Here is a 17,731-nt window from a genome sequence, read left to right on the forward strand (position 1 = left end):
ACAATTGGGATGAAAGTCTCTCTATCTGCTGGCTGTAAAGATCCTGTGTGGAATGAAGTCAGGCAGGCTCAAACCAGTACTACAATCAGAAAATGCCGGAAATACTCAGCAGATCAGGCTTGTGGAGAAAGCAACTGAGTTACTTTTCAGGTTGATGACCTTTCATCAGAACTTCACCTGAAACATTGGGGAGAATTTTCTCCCCCGTCGGGAGGGCTAGTCAGGAGCAGGTGCGGGCGGGTGCAGAGCCGATCACTGCCCGCGATCGGCTGTGTGCCACCATTTTACGTGGGCGGGCCAGTTAAGGCCTGCCCAGCGTGACGCGCACCTGGAAGCGCTCAGCGCTACCTGTGTGGGAGGGGGGAGGACGGAGAGTTGAGGCCTGTGCTCTTTCGTGCATGCGCGCAAAAGAGCGCAGGAATCTCCCTGAGGTAGTTCCGTGCCTCAGGGAGATTAAGTTCAGTTCAAGAGATGTTTAAAAACATATCCCCTCATGTGACAGTGTCATATGAGCTGGGACATGTTTATGAATTTTAATAAAAAATTTACTTTAATTTATAAACCCTTCATGAAACCTCATCCCGCCCGTGGATGAGGTTTCGTGAGAAATGCAAAGGCCGCCTGGGCTCTTCGTCTGTCCGCCAACCTTAAGGTTGGACGGGCAGCCCTGACATTCATTTCAATTAGTTAAATAATGGCCTTAACAGGCCTTTGACAGTTCGGCTGGCGCACAGCCGACTCCAGTGCGTGCTCGCCAAACTGAAGATCGGACTGACGCATGGTGATGTCGGGACATAAGTATAAAGAGGATTGATATAATTTTTGACCCAATTATTTGTAGCCATGCGCTGTATCTAAGTCACTTTAAGAAATACAATGGATGGTATTAAAGATATCACCCATGTACCTCTAATTTAAGATAAATATTCTTTCATCACACTGTTGTGCATGAGAGTTAAAAATTGCAGACATTATTTGGGTACTGCACAATAGCATGTGTGCTATGAAATTTAGTGCAATTCCATTCTGTGGTTTCACAAAAGAAAATCATTTTTCCTGTGATATCAGGGATAGACTTATTCAGTAGCTATTTAGATACACCCATACCAAGTATTGACTATGGTGGCACTAACTTTAGTTGTTAAAAACACTGGGGAGAGGGTTTAACATTCATCATTAGATATAGTGATAATTAACTTTAACCAATGGACACAGTGTGTTTATCATCAATCATTACATACATTGGGGGGGTTAATCTTGACCAAGGAGGAAGGACATTTTCATAGCAAGCTCTCAGAACATTAATTGCACTACATGGCTGAGCTTAAATTTCCAAATAGGGACAGGTATGTTGACAAACTTGCAGTAAGGAAGTGGAACACTAGAGGGTACCCTTGTCTCAACACGTGAATGATAGACACCTCAACTGGACGTTGCAAAGTTTGCAATGAGGATCGTGGAACCCCTATTAGTAAATGTCAGATGGTAGGTATATTCAGCTCTCTTAAAATAGTATTTATACCAGTCCAGGCAATTAGTTTAACATCTGGCTGTAATTTTTTGTATTTTCTTCCTTCATGAAGGCAGTATTTCACAAGAAGGAAGTTTCATAGTAACCAGCAACCCTCTGGTACCTCACCCCCATGGCTTCAGAGTTTGAAAACTGCTGGCTTTTCCCTTTCCTAGTTCAGGGGACAGGAGGCCTATTGTAATTCAGCTCAGACAGGAACCAAACCTGGGAACTTGTTGTTTTGCAGTGGTTAGTATTATTACACATGGAGCTGTGGAACACTCTTAATTGTAGCTCTTATCAAACTCTAATAATTCACGAGTCATCACTTCATGCAATATAAAAAGTAAGACTTTTCCAGTCATATATAATAAATTACATACATTTGAAACTCATTATTGCAATTTTTTGTTATAATTAATGTTTCCCTGCTGTCAGCTAAGGCACCATTAAAAGTCCTTAAAGTAAGCCAAAGATTGATGAGATGATCCCAAATAAAATCTGTTTTCCTTTGCATTGAGTTTATAATAAAGAGGTTTGACTTTAACAGAGCCGTAGTTACCATATCATGAAGTGTACATGAAATTGTATGCATAATGCAAACTTTAATGTGATATCTGTAAAATCTTGTCATTTGACCTTCTAAAACAATAAACACACATTCAAATTAAAAAGCCCCCACTTCTGTAGTCCAGAAGTGTTTCCCACTTTTTACAGCTTGCACTGGAGGTCGGGCAGCAGCAGCTGGCAGTACAGGCAGAGGATCCATGGAAAATGGGAACTGTATGGCTGACAGAGGAGAAACTGAAAACATTGAAGATGGCAAATGTGCAGCATTTGTCAGAATGGGGACCACACAACCTGTGGGGGACAATTTATTTAACTGTTCGAGATGGATACTGCTGAGCATTGACTCTTTGTGATGACTCTGTTCTGCAGGAGGAAAGCTGTGTGCAGGAGCTTCAACACTGAAATGAGATAGAGAGGTCAGTGCAAGCTGGTGAGGATATCCGGCACTCAGGAGCTGATGGCTATTCTCGACAATTACAACTTCTCTCTGTGATGCGCATGTGTTTAAATGTGACACCAGGCGAGCTTTCAAAGGATCAGAATGATCTAATCCCTCAGTCACACTGAGATATCTGGCAACTTCAGATAAGCATTCCCGAAAACCCAGAATCCGGTAATCTGTGGCAAATGCCGAAGTCTCAAAATAACCTATTAATTCAAAATAGTGAAATTAGAAACTGCAAGACATCTTGCTGCAATAAAATCAATTACAATGTGACAATATTCTAACCTTGAAACAAACTAAAAGGCAGGATGATGTAAAACTCAATTGTCAATGACAAATTGCTGTACCATACTCCATCACTGATTTACAGATTTATTTAGAGAACAGGTGTCTGAGGAGCAGCTACACTATAATTATCCTCAGGGCCTCAAATTACAAAGTGGTGAAATAAGCCATCCAATCATCCCAGCTGGCTGTTGTGGATATCGATTGAGCAGAAGCCCAGGCTTGGGTGTAATGATCAGTAGCGACTAAGTAGCCTGCAGATGCTCACTGTCAAGATTCACATATAAACAGTAAGTGAAGTAAATGAAGGGGACTGGCATCCATAGAATTGTACCTCAACAAGAAATATCCATATCTGGAGTAATTATGTGACTTCGCAGCAAGGAATCACACCCAAATTTGCATTATATTTTCCCAGTGGCCAAAGTAAAAAGGCAGAAAACGGCCCTCCTATAAACTATCTTGGAAATCAATGGGCCATATTCACGGCCCGTCTGATTCTTCTGTATATTATGAACAAGAGATAGAGACCAAACCAGGAAACAGACCTAGGGAAGGATGAGAGTCTGATGCTGGAGTGAAAAAATGAGCATAGCCTTAGGCTGTTAAAGAGAGAATCCCAAGATTCAAAACTGAACTGGAGGAGGAGAAAGAATACAGTGGAGCAAGAGGTGGTGGGGAGGGGGCATAATGTCTGAAGCAGGGAGAAGAAAGGGCTGACATACAAGCTGGGAATGGGAGGGACACCATGCTGGAACTCAGGGGAGGATTAACCACATAACAGAGGAGGATTGATATTAGCAAGGCTGAGACAGTGTGAGATCCATGAATGAAGAAAACGTAATTGAGATGTAGTCAAGGCCAAGGTCGAGTACAGAGAATGGGGAATTGCCGTGACAACTAGATCCCATATAATTGTTCTTTTGTTGGACATTGATTGATAGTTTTCTGTCTAATAAGAAAGCTGACTAGTGACAGTAGATATTTGTCCATGGAGAACACATATATATTACACATACATAAAATCTCACATACATATGCTCAGATACATTTCCAAAAGTACATTTTTAAAAATTTTGCTACCATTGCTTGACAGTAAGCTTCAGCAAAATATATAAGTTTTATTTCATGCTTGTTAAACCCAACAATGAATTTGGTTACTGCTCATCATGAACATTATGTGTGTCCCATAGAAATCACAGCACACAAAGAGATTATTCAGTTCGTTGTGCCTTTGTCAGTGTTAACTCTTCAGTTGGAACTATCTGATCTAATCCCATCTCCCTGCCTTTCCCCCACATACTTTTCTATTTCTCTTCTTTAAATATTTATCAAATACCTTCTAAGAGACGTTAGTTTCTGCCTCAAATGTTTCAATGGTGAAACATTCCATGTTCTAGTACCACACTGTGTGAAACCATTTTTTAACTTACCTTTTCATTTTCTAATGATAATCCTGAATTTAAAACTTTTTGTTACTGATTTGCCAATCCGTGGAAATAATCTTCCATGATTCACCCTTCATAATTCTGATAAGACCTATTAGGTTCCCTTTAACTTTTTCTCTTAGCATGAGTAACACCCCAGTTTTTAAGTCTTTCTTCATAACTACACCCTTTCATTCTGGGTATCATTCCAGCAAATGTTTGGTGTACCCTTTCCATAGTTACAATGGGATGCAGCCATGTGCTGTATATTGTTCAGCAAGTTGAAAGGCATGCTCAAATGAGTTTATAGAAGAAAAACTAATTCCATAGCACTTCAACCATACATAAAAGCTGTTTATATGAGTCACAAGAGATTCCACTCCACCCTGTGCCCAAGTTCTGCTATGCTTATAAAATTTGCATTGAAATTAATCTTACCATGCGAAAACATCTCAAAGCTCCTCACACGCAAATTATATTTTAAACTACAATTACTATTTTGAACAAGCAGCATCCTGCAGATAGTATGAGTTGAATGACCAGTTAATCAGCCTTTTGGTGGTGATATTGGTTAAGGGAGGAATGTTGGCCTGCAGCTCAGGGGAATTCAAATAGTGTTTGAGGTCTTTAGTGTCTACCAGAGCCAACAGAAAGGCAGGCAGAATCTCAGTTAAATGTCTCATCCATATCATGATGCTACAATCGAATCCTGTGTGTGGAACCACCAAAATGCATACAAGAATGGCAACAGGTTGAATCACTTCATCACATTGGCATCTTTGGCTGCCTAATACAAACTGCAAGCTCTGAAGAATTACTGTTAATACATCAAGGCAATGTTTAGACTACTGCAATATCTAAATCAACTTAAGTCAGTCCACATGAGTCTGAATTCCAGTCAGAAGGTAAAGCTTGTATTTTAGTTAGTGATGGAGAGTATATGGCAGGATCAGAAACAACAGAAGATAAATATCTCAATTAGTGAACATGATGACAATCAAGCACTTTCTACAACAGGTCATGGGATAACAATCAGGAGTGTCTTCTGCTTTGTAGTCCAGCGGTGCTGAAGACAATTTTAACAATTATCCAACTAACTCAGCACAGACCAGGGATTGAATATGTGACATGTGTGTCTATTTTAATATTTTGTTCTTTTAACATAAATGTAGTTCCCAAGATTATCATCATATAAATGCTGATGGCAGCTTTTAGGGTTCAATAGTAAACCACTGTTTGAATGGCCTGTTCATGCTTGCAATAGATAAAGTATTTACAACAATAAGCCTCAATTATAATCAATATAATATATATATTATATATATAATCTAAAACACCTGTAGTTAATGGTTAGTCACTCACACCACACAAATTGAGCAACTGTATAAAATTCACTACCTGACTATCATAATTATAACCACCAGTTTTTTAAAAATTATTTCAAGGGATGGGAGTGTCACTGGCAAGGCCAGCATTTATTGTCCATCCCTAACTGCACTTGAGAAAGTGGTGGTGAGCCACCTTCTTGAACCACTGCAGTCCACCTGGTGTAGGCACATATACAGTCATGTAAGGAAGGGAATTCAAGAATTTTGACCCAGTGAATGTGAAGGAACAGCGATATAGTTCTAAGCCAGGATTGTGTGTGGTTTGAAGGGGTGGTGTTCCCATGCATCTGCTGTCCTTGCCCTTCCAGGTGGTAGAGGTGGGTTTGGAAGATGCTGTCAAAGGAGCTTTGTGAGTTGTTGCAGAGCATCTTGTATATGGTACACACTGCTGCCACTGTGTGCCAGTGGTGGAGGTAACAAATATTTAAGGTGGTGGATGGGGTACTGATCAAGCAGGCTGCTTTGTCATGGATGATAACAAACTTCTTTTGGTGGGATTGCACTCATTCAGGCAAGCAGAGAGCATTCCATCACATTCCTGACTTGTGCACTGGAGATGGTGGACAGACTTTGGGGATTCAGGAGGCAAGTTACTCGCCATGTAATTCTCAGCCTCTAACCTGCTCTTGTAGCGACAGTACTTATATGCCTAGTCCAGTTCAGTTTCTGGTCACTGCTGACCTCAAGAATAGCGAAGCTGGGGAATTCAGTGATGATAATTCCATTGAATGTCAGGGGGAGATAGTTAGGTTCTCTTTTGTTGGACATGGTCATTGCCTGACACTTATGTAGCACAAATGTTACTTGCCACTTATCAACCCAAGCCTGAATGTTGTCCAGGATTTGCTGCATACGGACACTGACTGCTTCAGTACCTGAGGAGTCACAGATGGTATTGGACACTTTGTAATCATCAGCAAACATCCCCACTTCTGACCTTATAATGGAGGAAGCCATTGATGAAGTAGCTTAAGATGGTTGGGCCTGCGACACTAAACTGAAGAACTCCTGGTGTGATGTCCTGGGACTGAGATGATCGGCCTTCAACAAGTACAACCATTTTCTTTTGTGCTGGTATGACACCGATCATTGGAGAGTTTTCCTCCTAATTCCCATTAATTTCAATTTTGCTGGGGTTCCTTGATGCCACATTTGGTCAATTGCTGTCTTGGTGTAAACGGCAATCATTCTCACTTCACCTCTTGAGTTTGGCTATTTTCTCCATGTTTGGACCAAGACTGTAATGAGATCAGGAGCCGAGTAGCCCTAGCAGAACCCAAACTGGGCATTGGTGAGCAAATTATTGCTGTGTCAGTGCTACTTGACAGCACTGTTGACAACACTTTCCATCACTTTGCTGATGATCGAGAGTAGACTGGTGGGGCTTTAACTGGCTGGATTGGATTTGTCCTGCTTTTTGTGGACAGGACATACATGGGCAATCTTCCACATTAGCTATCACAAAGGTGTTGCCCACTCTAACAAATTAACAGTATGCTAATTTGGCAGTTTTAATATACTTTCAAATGAGTAGGAAAACAAAATGTTATAGTCATAGATAGATATACTTGCAGGTTGTCTTAATATTGTTTTACTTGTTTTGTACATTATATTAATGGGAATTACATGTAAACTGATCATTTAACTGCCAAATCTTAACCACAGAAATGATAATCAAATGGTTACAAATGTATTCTTTGACAGATTTGGCTTTTATTTCGCAATAATACTGCAGCTACCAATGTCAGACTACTGATCTCAGACAGGTAGCTACAATATTGGTTCCAACCTGGCAGTGCCTTGCTTATGCTGCTTGGTTCCAACAGCATTCTGTCTTCTTAGAGACATACACAGAGCTCCCACACAGTTATTCAAATTTAAAGCCTGGAGTTCCCACCAAATTTGGCACAGATGCGCAGATATAACCTCTAATCTCAGTGGAAACAAATTACTTTTAGTTTTGCTCCAGGGATGTGGGCATCGCTGGCACAGCCAGCATGTATTGCCCATCCCTAATTGCCCTTGAGAAGCTGGTGAGTAGGGAGGGAGTTCAAGGATTTTGACCCAGCAACATTATTTATCTGGCTGGACCAGTTAAGTTTCTGGTCAATGGTTTAAAAATTGTGGAAAGGAATACCCATGACCTCTGAAACTTTCATTCAACTCTAGGTGAATTTGAAAAATGCCCAGGTGTTTCTCGGTTTAATACTGCAAAGCAGTTATGCTCCATACAGTGTGAAACTCGGGCAATGTGAGACTTGCTTTCTCCAGGAGGCTTCACACAAGTGGACCACAAAGTCCGCTTGGGCTATAAATCCAGGGTATAATTTAGCAGGGCAAGGTTTTGGATTTTGGGAACAGCAGCAAAGCAACAGTGCTCACCAATGATCTCTAAGAAAGCTGCCCAAAAATATTTAGCAATCTATGTGGCATGGATTCCCCTTTCAGTTTGAATCTGACTCCAAGTCAAGGGGATCTCCTGGAATCCAGTAACAGTGTTGTCATCAAGCAGTGTAAGCAGCCAATCACATTGAGATATTCTCATGGGCTCCAAACAGGGAGTAAAATGCATTGAATTTTCCTCATTTAAATAAAATGTTAAAGATAGCAAAATAAATGATTGGGCCATGCACATGGGATTAAGGTAGATGCTAAAATATCAAATGCACTTCTTAAAAACTATATTTAAAAATGTAAATTTTACCCTAATGGAAAAATTTGACATTCCACAAATAGAAAATTAGTATTCTGAGGCCAGTGAAGGCGGTTAGCAGGAACTGCTAATTTAGTTTCCAGCTGAAAACCCAGTCACATCTCATGCAACAAGGTGTAACTTTTCCAAGGTTTTTTAGAGTGAGATTAATGGCATAAAGGAGCAAGTTTTGGTCAGTTGGATGATTTGCAGTGACCCAGTGGCGGGGAGGGGGGGGAGTTGGTTGGGGGGATGGGTGGGGGGAGGTGGTGGGGTGTGACTGTGGTGGGTGTTCAGCAGCATGTCCTATGGGAAACCCAAGAAGCTCTGACAACTTCTGGATTTCTGCACTAATCTTCGCATTTTCAGGCTGGAGAGGAGCTTCAGCGGAGCAAAGAAGGCGAACGCTGACGGTTTCACCATCATTACAACCATAATATTCGGGCAAAGTTCCTGGCCTGGAGCTTCATTGCAGGTTAACATTAGGGCTCAAGGTCTGTAGATCTCTCTCCTCTAACTGCACTTGCTGCCAGGAAGACTTCACTCAGGTCTGGAGCAAAGCCTCACAAAATAATTCCCATATTATAATCTTAGCAATATGCAAACATAAAAAAAAAACACTCACTGTGAAATTTGCAGAATAAATACAATAACAGGTCGGATGCTATATTCTTCAGCCCACACTTTTAGGCAACTTAATTGCTAAAAAAAAAAACACTCAATGTTGTGCTCACCTTTTCCACCACTTGTATGTAGCACTTTTAAATGATCAACTGTCATCTGCAATATTTCAGCTTTTTCCAGTTTTGCTGACCCCTGTAAGATGAGTGAACATATTTTGCCAGTTTTGGGGAATCCAATGTACACACCTTACCCCTGTGCAATCAGATTTTTTTCCTCAAATAATTTTAAATTTGTCCTGTTTTTTACCCAATCAATAACAAAATCTGCACTGAGTGTTAAACTATCAGTGTATCCCGTAGTAAACTATCTCTCTATTAAACTATCAGTGTATCCTGTAGTAAAGTGTCACTGTATTAAACAATCAGTGTATCCAGTATTAAAATATCAGTGTATCCAGTATAAAACTGTTACTGTATTAAACTATCAGTGTACCCTGTATTAAGCAAACAGTGTACCCCATATTAAATTATCACTGGGTTAAACTCTCAATGTATCCTGTATTAAATTCTCAGTGTATCCTGTATACTGTCCCTGTATTAAACTATCAGTGTACCCTGTGTTAAACTGTCATGGTATTAAACTATCAGTGCATCCTGTATGAAACCATCAGAGTATTAAGCTATCAGTGTATCCTGTATTAAACTGTCACTGTACCCTGTATAAAACTGTCACTGTATTAAACAATCAGTGCATCCTATATTAAGCTATGTTGTATCCTTAATAAACCAAGTGTACCCTGTATTAAACTATCACTGTATTAAACTATCAGTGTATCCTGTGTGAGACTACCAGTGTATTAATCTTTCAGTGTATCCTTTATTAAACTATCACTGCATTAAACTATCGATGTATCCTGTATAAAACTATCAGTGTATTAAGCTATCAATGTACCCTGTATTAAACTATCAGTGTACCCTTTATTAAACTATCAGTGTACCCTTTATTAAACTATCAGTGTACCCTTTATTAAACTATCAGTGTATTAAACTGTGTACCCTGTATTAAACTGAGTATCCTGTATTAATCTATCACCGTATTAAATTATTAGTGTTGCTGTATTAATCAGTGTATTAAACTATCAGTGTATCTGTAATAAAATATCAGTGCATTAAACTATCAGTGTATTAAACTCAGTGTATCCTGCATTAAACTATCAGTGTACCCTGCATTAAAGTATCAGTGCATTAAACTATCAGTGTATTAAACTCAGTGTATCCTGTATTAAACTAAAAGTTCATACTGTATTAAACTATCACTGTATTAATCTATCACTGTATTAAACTATCAGTGTACCCTGCATTAAACTCAGTGCATTAAGCTATCGGTGTATTAAACTCAATGTATCCTGTATTAAACTAACAGTTCATACTGTATTAAACTATCATTGTATTAAACAATCAGTGTACCCTGCATTAAACTATCAGTCTATCCTGTATTAAACTATCAGTACATTAAACGATCGGTGTATTAAACTCAGTGTATCCTGTATTAAACTAACAATTCATACTGTATTAAACTATCACTGTATTAAACTATCATTGTATTAAACTATCAGTGTACCCTGCATTAAACTATCAGTGTATCCTGTATTAAACTATCAGTACATTAAACTATCAGTGTACCCTGTATTAAACTATCAGTGCATTAAACGATTGGTGTATTAAACTCAGTGTATCCTGTATTAAACTAACAATTCATACTGTATTAAACTATCACTGTATTAATCTATCACTGTATTAAACTATCAGTGTACCCTGTATTAAACTATCAGTACATTAAACTATCAGTGTATCCTGTATTAAACGATCAGCGCATGAAACTATCATGTATTAAAGTCAGTGTATCCTGTACTAAACTAACAGTTCATACTGTATTAAACTATCACTGTATTAATCTATCACTGTATTAAACTATCAGTGTACCCTGCATTAAACTATCAGTGTATTAAACTATCAGTGTATTAAACTCAGTGTATCCTGTATTAACCTAACAGTTCATACTGTATTAAACTATCACTGTATTAAACCATCTGTGTACCCTGCATTAAACTATCAGTCTATTAAACTATCAGTGCATTAAACTATCAGTGCATTAAACTCAGTGTATCCTGTATTAAACTAACAGTTCATACTGTATTAAACTATCACTGTATTAATCTATCACTGTATTAAACTATCGGTGTACCCTGTATTAAACTATCAGTGCATTAAACTATCAGTGTATTAAACTCAGTGTATCCTGTATTAAACTAACAGTTCATACTATAGTAAACTATCACCGTATTAAACTATCACTGTATTAAACTAACAGTGAATTAAACTATCAGTGTATCCTGTATTAAACTATCAGCGCATTAAACTATCAGTGTATTAAACTGTGTATCCTGTATTAAACTAACAGTTCATACTGTACTAAACTATCACTGTATTAGTCTATCACGTTATTAAACTATCAGTGTATCCTGTATTAAACTATTAGTGCATTAAATTATCAGTGTATTAAACTCAGTGTATCCTGTATTAAACTAACAGTTCATACTGTATTAAACTATCACTGTATTAATCTGTCACTGTATTATCTATCACTGTACTAAACTAAGTGTACCCTCCATTAAACTATCAGTGCATCCTGCTTACTCCAGTACAGTAAGGTTAAGTCCTCCTACTTGTTTCTCGCAGGCACTGGGAACCAGTCGGCGAAGTTCCGACAAACTGTTATTAATCCGATCTCTGCGACGTTTCTCAACGATCTGCAATTAAACGAAAGGTCAACTTCAGACAATTGTACAAGAAGTTATATTCTCGATAACACAGCCAGAAAGAGGAAAGTGTAATGTAGGAAAATTGTAAACGTACTCCTCGTCTTTTCTTTCTTGCTTGGCTCTGGGAGAAAGTCGATGGTAACACAGATTCTTTCATATTCCTATTTAGAATAAGATTGTCATTAATATCTCTGTTCAGGCAGCTTGTTAAATAAAGCACTCATTTTAATCATGATCTGCCACTATGATGCATCGCATTAACTGCTCAGTATCTAAATTACAATTCAGCGAATGATGAATTAATTCACGATTTACCTATGTTCTTCAATGTCCACTTCGCTGTCGGAGGAGCTGAATTCCAAAGATCTCTTCATGGTTTAACAACTCGCCTTCTTGTACAAAGCCTTTCCTGCTCTGAGAGACGTGTTGGCTAAAATGCGGTTAGAAATGCGGGCCGCTTTCCCACGGTATCAGTTTGCCAGCTCGACAGCAGGTCTCAAATCTCCTGAGACCGCTTTGATTGACAGCTCGCCCGGGCCCGGTTTTGTTTCACTCATCACTGCTTGGCAGACCCTCTGATGAAGGGTTTCGCAGTTGGTCTGGCGATCCACTGATGACTTGCAACAACCAGTGTCTACATAGAATCGGCGCAGTGGTTATAGAATTGCGCCCTCCCAAGTTACAGGGGTCAACCGTGCCTGCACTCCGACTGCGACCAGCGTCCGCAACACAGAATGCAACTTGGACCCTTTGTGGTCGGGTACACACTGACTTTACCAATTTAACCATTGGTGGGGGGGGAGCACAATTGGGATCTTTAATAACTTATTGATCAGCTGTTATCTCTCGTTCTATAAATAGAGTAGACCTCCATTCCAATCCTCAGGTGTCCAGACACTACTGTATAGTGTAAATTTATATATTTTTGTGCAGTAGCAATGCCAGCTGTGTGTGAAACATTACAACCAAGGAGAAATAATCCCAGACACCCAATGAATGCCTTCACACCTGTTGCAGCAATCTGACACTCAATACAAAAGGAACCATCAGCTCTAATCAAAGCAAGGGGTAAAAAAAAATTAAAATCTTAGTTAGAATTGTTCTCATTTGAATTTACCTTGATATAGTATTATACAGAATATTTACTGGTATGGGGATAGCAAGATTTAAAGTGCCAACAAATCTCAGAAACCATGTAAAATGTAAGGACCAGAGAGTGGAACTTATTTAAACCCTATTTATGTTACTAGAAATGCTCAGATTGTTCTTGCATTTAATGGTATGTGCAACACGTTGTTTCTACCTTCTGTGTAACACATTGAGTTTTTATTTTACATTATTTACTATCTAAAAACTATTTGTTTTTATATGCCAGCAGTTTCCTTGCCTCCAAGCATATGGTATTCTGATGTGACCAGCAAAAAAAGCACATTAGAGTCACACAGAGGCTCATAAAAATGCCAATGTATTTATTGTCTCTCATCAAGTCTATTTACTTTCTGTGGTGGTCTAGACCAGCTTTGTGCTGAAGGTACAGCTTCTATCGAACTGCAACTTGGAGATTTCTTAGCTTCGACCACTGATTTTAAATGGAAGAGAGGCATTGCTCCGGAAAGTTTCTAAACAGACACAATTTCTGGAACAATCAAAAATACACTGCCACTAGAGAACTGCAATGGAGTTTCCAAACCGCCACCTGGAGAAATCAATCAGATCTGCTTTAACAAAATTTAAAATATATTTCTACTGATCAGTGATATGACTGTCATAAATATGCTTTGAATTCCGCCACCTGCGCTGTACGTATGCAGAGTTTTGTTTTATTGTTTTTTTTTGCGGCATGCGGACATCGCTGGCAAGATCAGCATTTATTGGCCAGTCCAAATTGCCCCTTGAGAAGATGGTGTTGAGTCGCTTTCTTCAACCGCTGGAGTCCGTGTGCTGTAGCTGCACCCGCAATGCTGTTAAGGAGAGCCAGTACACCGGGTGGGGTTTTGAACCCATTTTTAGTGAAAACAGTGCACATTTAAGGGCTTTATTACATTGCAGGTTTGAGATAGGTGCCACAAGAATCCTAAAAATTAGCCTAGAAGTTAATGTCAGCGTCATATAAATGTTTGAGATAGCGTTAACTCGGTTATTTGCAATTTGGTAACGTCTCTAATAAAATACTGGACAAATGAGTCCTAAAAACATGCAATGTGTCCAACAATATTGCCAACAGTATAGTCATTCCTAAACTCGGGTCTCACCCGGTTAACTTGTTCCGAGATTTTAAATTCAGCAGCAGCAGAAGAGAGATGGAGAAGTTCACTGAGGGCAGGTTTCCTGACACTGATGGGGAGAAACATGAGACAGAAGAGGCGCCAGCTAGCGAGGCTGTGCGCCCCACGCGTGCGACAGAGCAGCGTGGGAAGGAATAGCAGCCGCCGGCATTCTGCAGCGAACTTCTGCTGCTGTTAAACAGGCGCCTGTTGAAGGGATTACTTTAGCGCCGGCGACTGGCCGTCTGTGCTATCGCGCACATGAGAGAGTTTGAAGTTTAAATCACTGAATTTGTTTGACCGGTGCACCAAGTCATCGTAAAACTTTAGAAAATGGTCAGACGCGTGTCATGTTTCTTCTTGGCGTTAGTTTGCAATAGTTGTGTCAATAAAATATGAAAGAACATTTGCAGAAAAACTCTCGGTAACATAAAGAATTATAGTTAGCTGTACTAATCGTGTGCTCGAGTCAATTGAAGACGGTATTCGAGGAGAGCAGAACGTTTTTTTATTACCAGCAACTAAAGTTTACTACAAATTCCCCTGGTTGTCTAGTTGTTAGAGTTCATCAATGGTATGGTATAAACCTGATACCAGAGCTCACGTTTCCGATGACCGATGTTCAGTTTTACATTTATAGTTTTTTCTATGTCATCCTCAGTCACTGCTGCTAACTTTCTCTAGAATATTTTTCATGCAGTTGAATAAAAGCCAACCTGACCTGAACAATTCTAACTTGGGTAAAATACAACAGCCATTTTATATACTCCATCCATTTCAATTATCATATCGCCACTGGTATAAAGGTAAAATTTAACCTTGATAAATTTAAATATGCAGTTTCCATTATAATGTGGATTTGGAATTAATACTGGAAAATTGACCAGAAGTTAAGTTTTGCAGAAATGCATTAAAGCATAAATATATGGATCTATAATACATTAAGAATCTTGCATGCACTTCCTGTTAGTATCGCAAATACTTCTTGCAACGTTTACCCCATCACATTTTTGTGGATAAACCAGTATGTCCTTCGATTTACTTTGAACAATGCTACAGGATGTGTGTGTTTGTGCGTGTGTAACTTGCCTCTAATCACACTTAGCATACTCCAGGCAAGAAATGGGTTAGAAAAATAAAGGCATGGGTTTTGCAGTAATAATGATGGTGAAACTGAAAGCTCTGAACATTGCAGAAACATTTTGAATCCGCGCACACACACGGTTAAATATGGAATTCCAGAAGTGTTTGTCAGTGATTCTACACTTTCCTATGGGGTGCACTGTTTTCTCCTTTAACCCTGAGTACAATCAATTAGAAACTGAACTGATCAAAACTTGTCCTTTTACACTATTTGTGTCGCTGGAAAAACCCATGAAAAAGCTACATCTTAATGAATGTGATCTACCTGGATTTTAACAGCGTACTAAGTTCATAATTAGTACTGAATGACCTCACTGTCCCTGAAACACTTAATTTATATTTGTCAAATTTCTCCATTGTGATTAAAAACTCTGCATTTTTACATTTATGATATTTCAGTTTCTACTTTAATCCCATGCATATGGCCCAATTATTTCATTCTCTAAAATTTTAATTAAAAGGCAATAATTCAGAACATCTTACTTCCTCCTTTGCTGTGGGTGAGAATACTTCAGTGTGATTGGTTGCTTACCCTGTTTGATGACATCACTGCTTCTGGAAATCCTCTTGATGCCAGATTCAATCTGATGTTGAGAAAAGGAAAACCTGCACCTTCGAGACCACTACATTTTTCGGCAGTTTTCTTTGAGGTCAGTGGAAGGGCCGACCCTCAGCTGCTGACCATGAAATCCAGGACAGAATGTTGGGAAGATCCATTAGTGGAAGGACAACAGCATTTCTTAATTGTGGAAGCCTACAAGGCTAAATATTATAAAGGATGTGCGATGCCTAGTCTTGATGTATAAGTTACAGAGGTTTGTATCACTAATTAACATAGTTATGATGGAAATGAAAAAAACTCAAAAATTGTGATCAGAAAATAAAATCAATGTGTATAGGAAGTGTGCAACTAATATTTACATGGAGGGCCAGTTAGGAGCCAAGCAGCACAACCATATTCCAGACCACACAGATTGCTCATGGACAATGGCACAAGAGATTATAAAAGTTTGGATATGGATCTGTCATATTTCAAATGTTACACTTTCACACACATGCAAATATCTATATTGCATTAGAGTGTTAGAAATGGAAAGAAACTTGGCCATTCTCTGATAACTTCTTCTAAACCTTAAAATGATGCCAAATATTTACATGGTATTGGCCAATTTCAGAGGAAATTTCTTCAGCAACAGAAATGGTCACCCAAAACCACCTAAGAGCAATTAACTTGTAATTGACCTTGGGCTGCACATATATAGCAATTAGAGCTTGTAGCCTTAAATAGCCACACCAGTTACACACAGTAAAATAACATATTCTACATTACATGGTGCAACTAGTTTTTATGAGAGAAAGTGACAGACCTACAATAAGATCTCAGGATACAGGGTAGGCCATTTAGAACTGAGATGAGGAGAAACTTCTTCACTCAGAGGGTGGTGAACCTGTGGAATTCTCTACCGCAGAGGACTGTGGAGGCCAAGTCACTGAATATATTTAAGAAGGAAATAGATTTCTAGACTCTAAAGGCATCAAGGGGCATGGAGAGAGAGCAGGAGTATGGCTTTGAGATAGAGGATCAGTCATGATCATATTGAATGGCGGAGCAGGCTCGAAGGGCTGAATGACCTATTCCTGCTTCTATTTTTCTATATTTCTAAGATACAACAAATAAGATAAGGCAGTCTGGCATTTGGCATATATCCAGTATCATAAGTTGCTGGATGACCCAAACCATTGAAAATGAGATTTGAGCTTATTGCGCTTGTGCTTCTCTGAATCGCTGTATTTTTTGATTATGTTACTAACCCTATCAAGCCGCAACTACAACTATATAAGATAGTGTGGGTCTAGTTTTCTAAGGCAGCAGAGATTTTATTTATGGGTGAAGTTGAGAGTTCGGTTCCTGTCAATCGTATCCAAAAGGTTTGATCAGGACAGTATGAATAGCTACTTGATCACCAACATAATTGCTTTCTATTTAGCAGTGTCTCCCAAGCCTCAGTTAATAGAGATCTCTCTCCCTGTAGGAATGCCAGGAGGGAAAGGAAATATTTTCCCACATCAGTGCAGAAACTACTGAAATTCAATCGCCGTGTGACTGCTGGCCTCTGCTGAAACCAGCACTGCTGTTCTGCCTTTCATTACACACGCTTTGTGCACAGATTTGCTGTATAAATACAGCTGTGTGTTTGTCTTGTTGAGACGAGTAATAACAGATTCCCTTTTCTATCCCTAACATTAAGTGCATTTGCCTGCAGAGGATTTGATTTCCGTGTTTCAGATGCTGGGATCTGCTTGCATTCTGTCATTAACAGAATACAGACACCAAACTTGTGAAATGAATGAAAACAGCGTATTTATACTTTGCTGAAGTTTTTAAAATGCTGCATACATACATAGAAAAAGTTGGATTCTTAGCTCTGAGATGTTGTTTACATTTAACCGTGAGCCCAGAATTAAATTTTGTTAAAGAGAGTAACTTTTTATTTGGATCCAATCGGCCAAAGGGCAGTAAATGTGAAGATTGGGGAGGGGAGGTAACTGTGGGCCATTGGA

General features: G+C 39.1%; 1 protein-coding gene across 1 annotated transcript; it reads right to left on the bottom strand.

Annotated features, from left to right (window-relative positions):
• Nucleotides 1-1,850: 1,850 nt before the first annotated feature.
• On the bottom strand, nucleotides 1,851-12,439 carry LOC144689167 (hairy/enhancer-of-split related with YRPW motif protein 1-like). The gene is made up of 5 exons (XM_078556292.1): nucleotides 12,078-12,439; nucleotides 11,857-11,923; nucleotides 11,667-11,750; nucleotides 9,052-9,133; nucleotides 1,851-2,728 (listed from the first exon to the last, which is right to left on the bottom strand). Exons 1-5 carry the CDS (start codon nucleotides 12,134-12,136, stop codon nucleotides 2,178-2,180), a joined length of 843 nt encoding a protein of 280 aa, XP_078412418.1. The 5' UTR covers nucleotides 12,137-12,439; the 3' UTR covers nucleotides 1,851-2,177.
• Nucleotides 12,440-17,731: the final 5,292 nt, after the last annotated feature.

Source organism: Cetorhinus maximus, chromosome 13, assembly GCF_964194155.1.
Source record: "Cetorhinus maximus chromosome 13, sCetMax3.hap1.1, whole genome shotgun sequence".
Classification (NCBI taxonomy): Eukaryota; Metazoa; Chordata; class Chondrichthyes; order Lamniformes; family Cetorhinidae; genus Cetorhinus; species Cetorhinus maximus.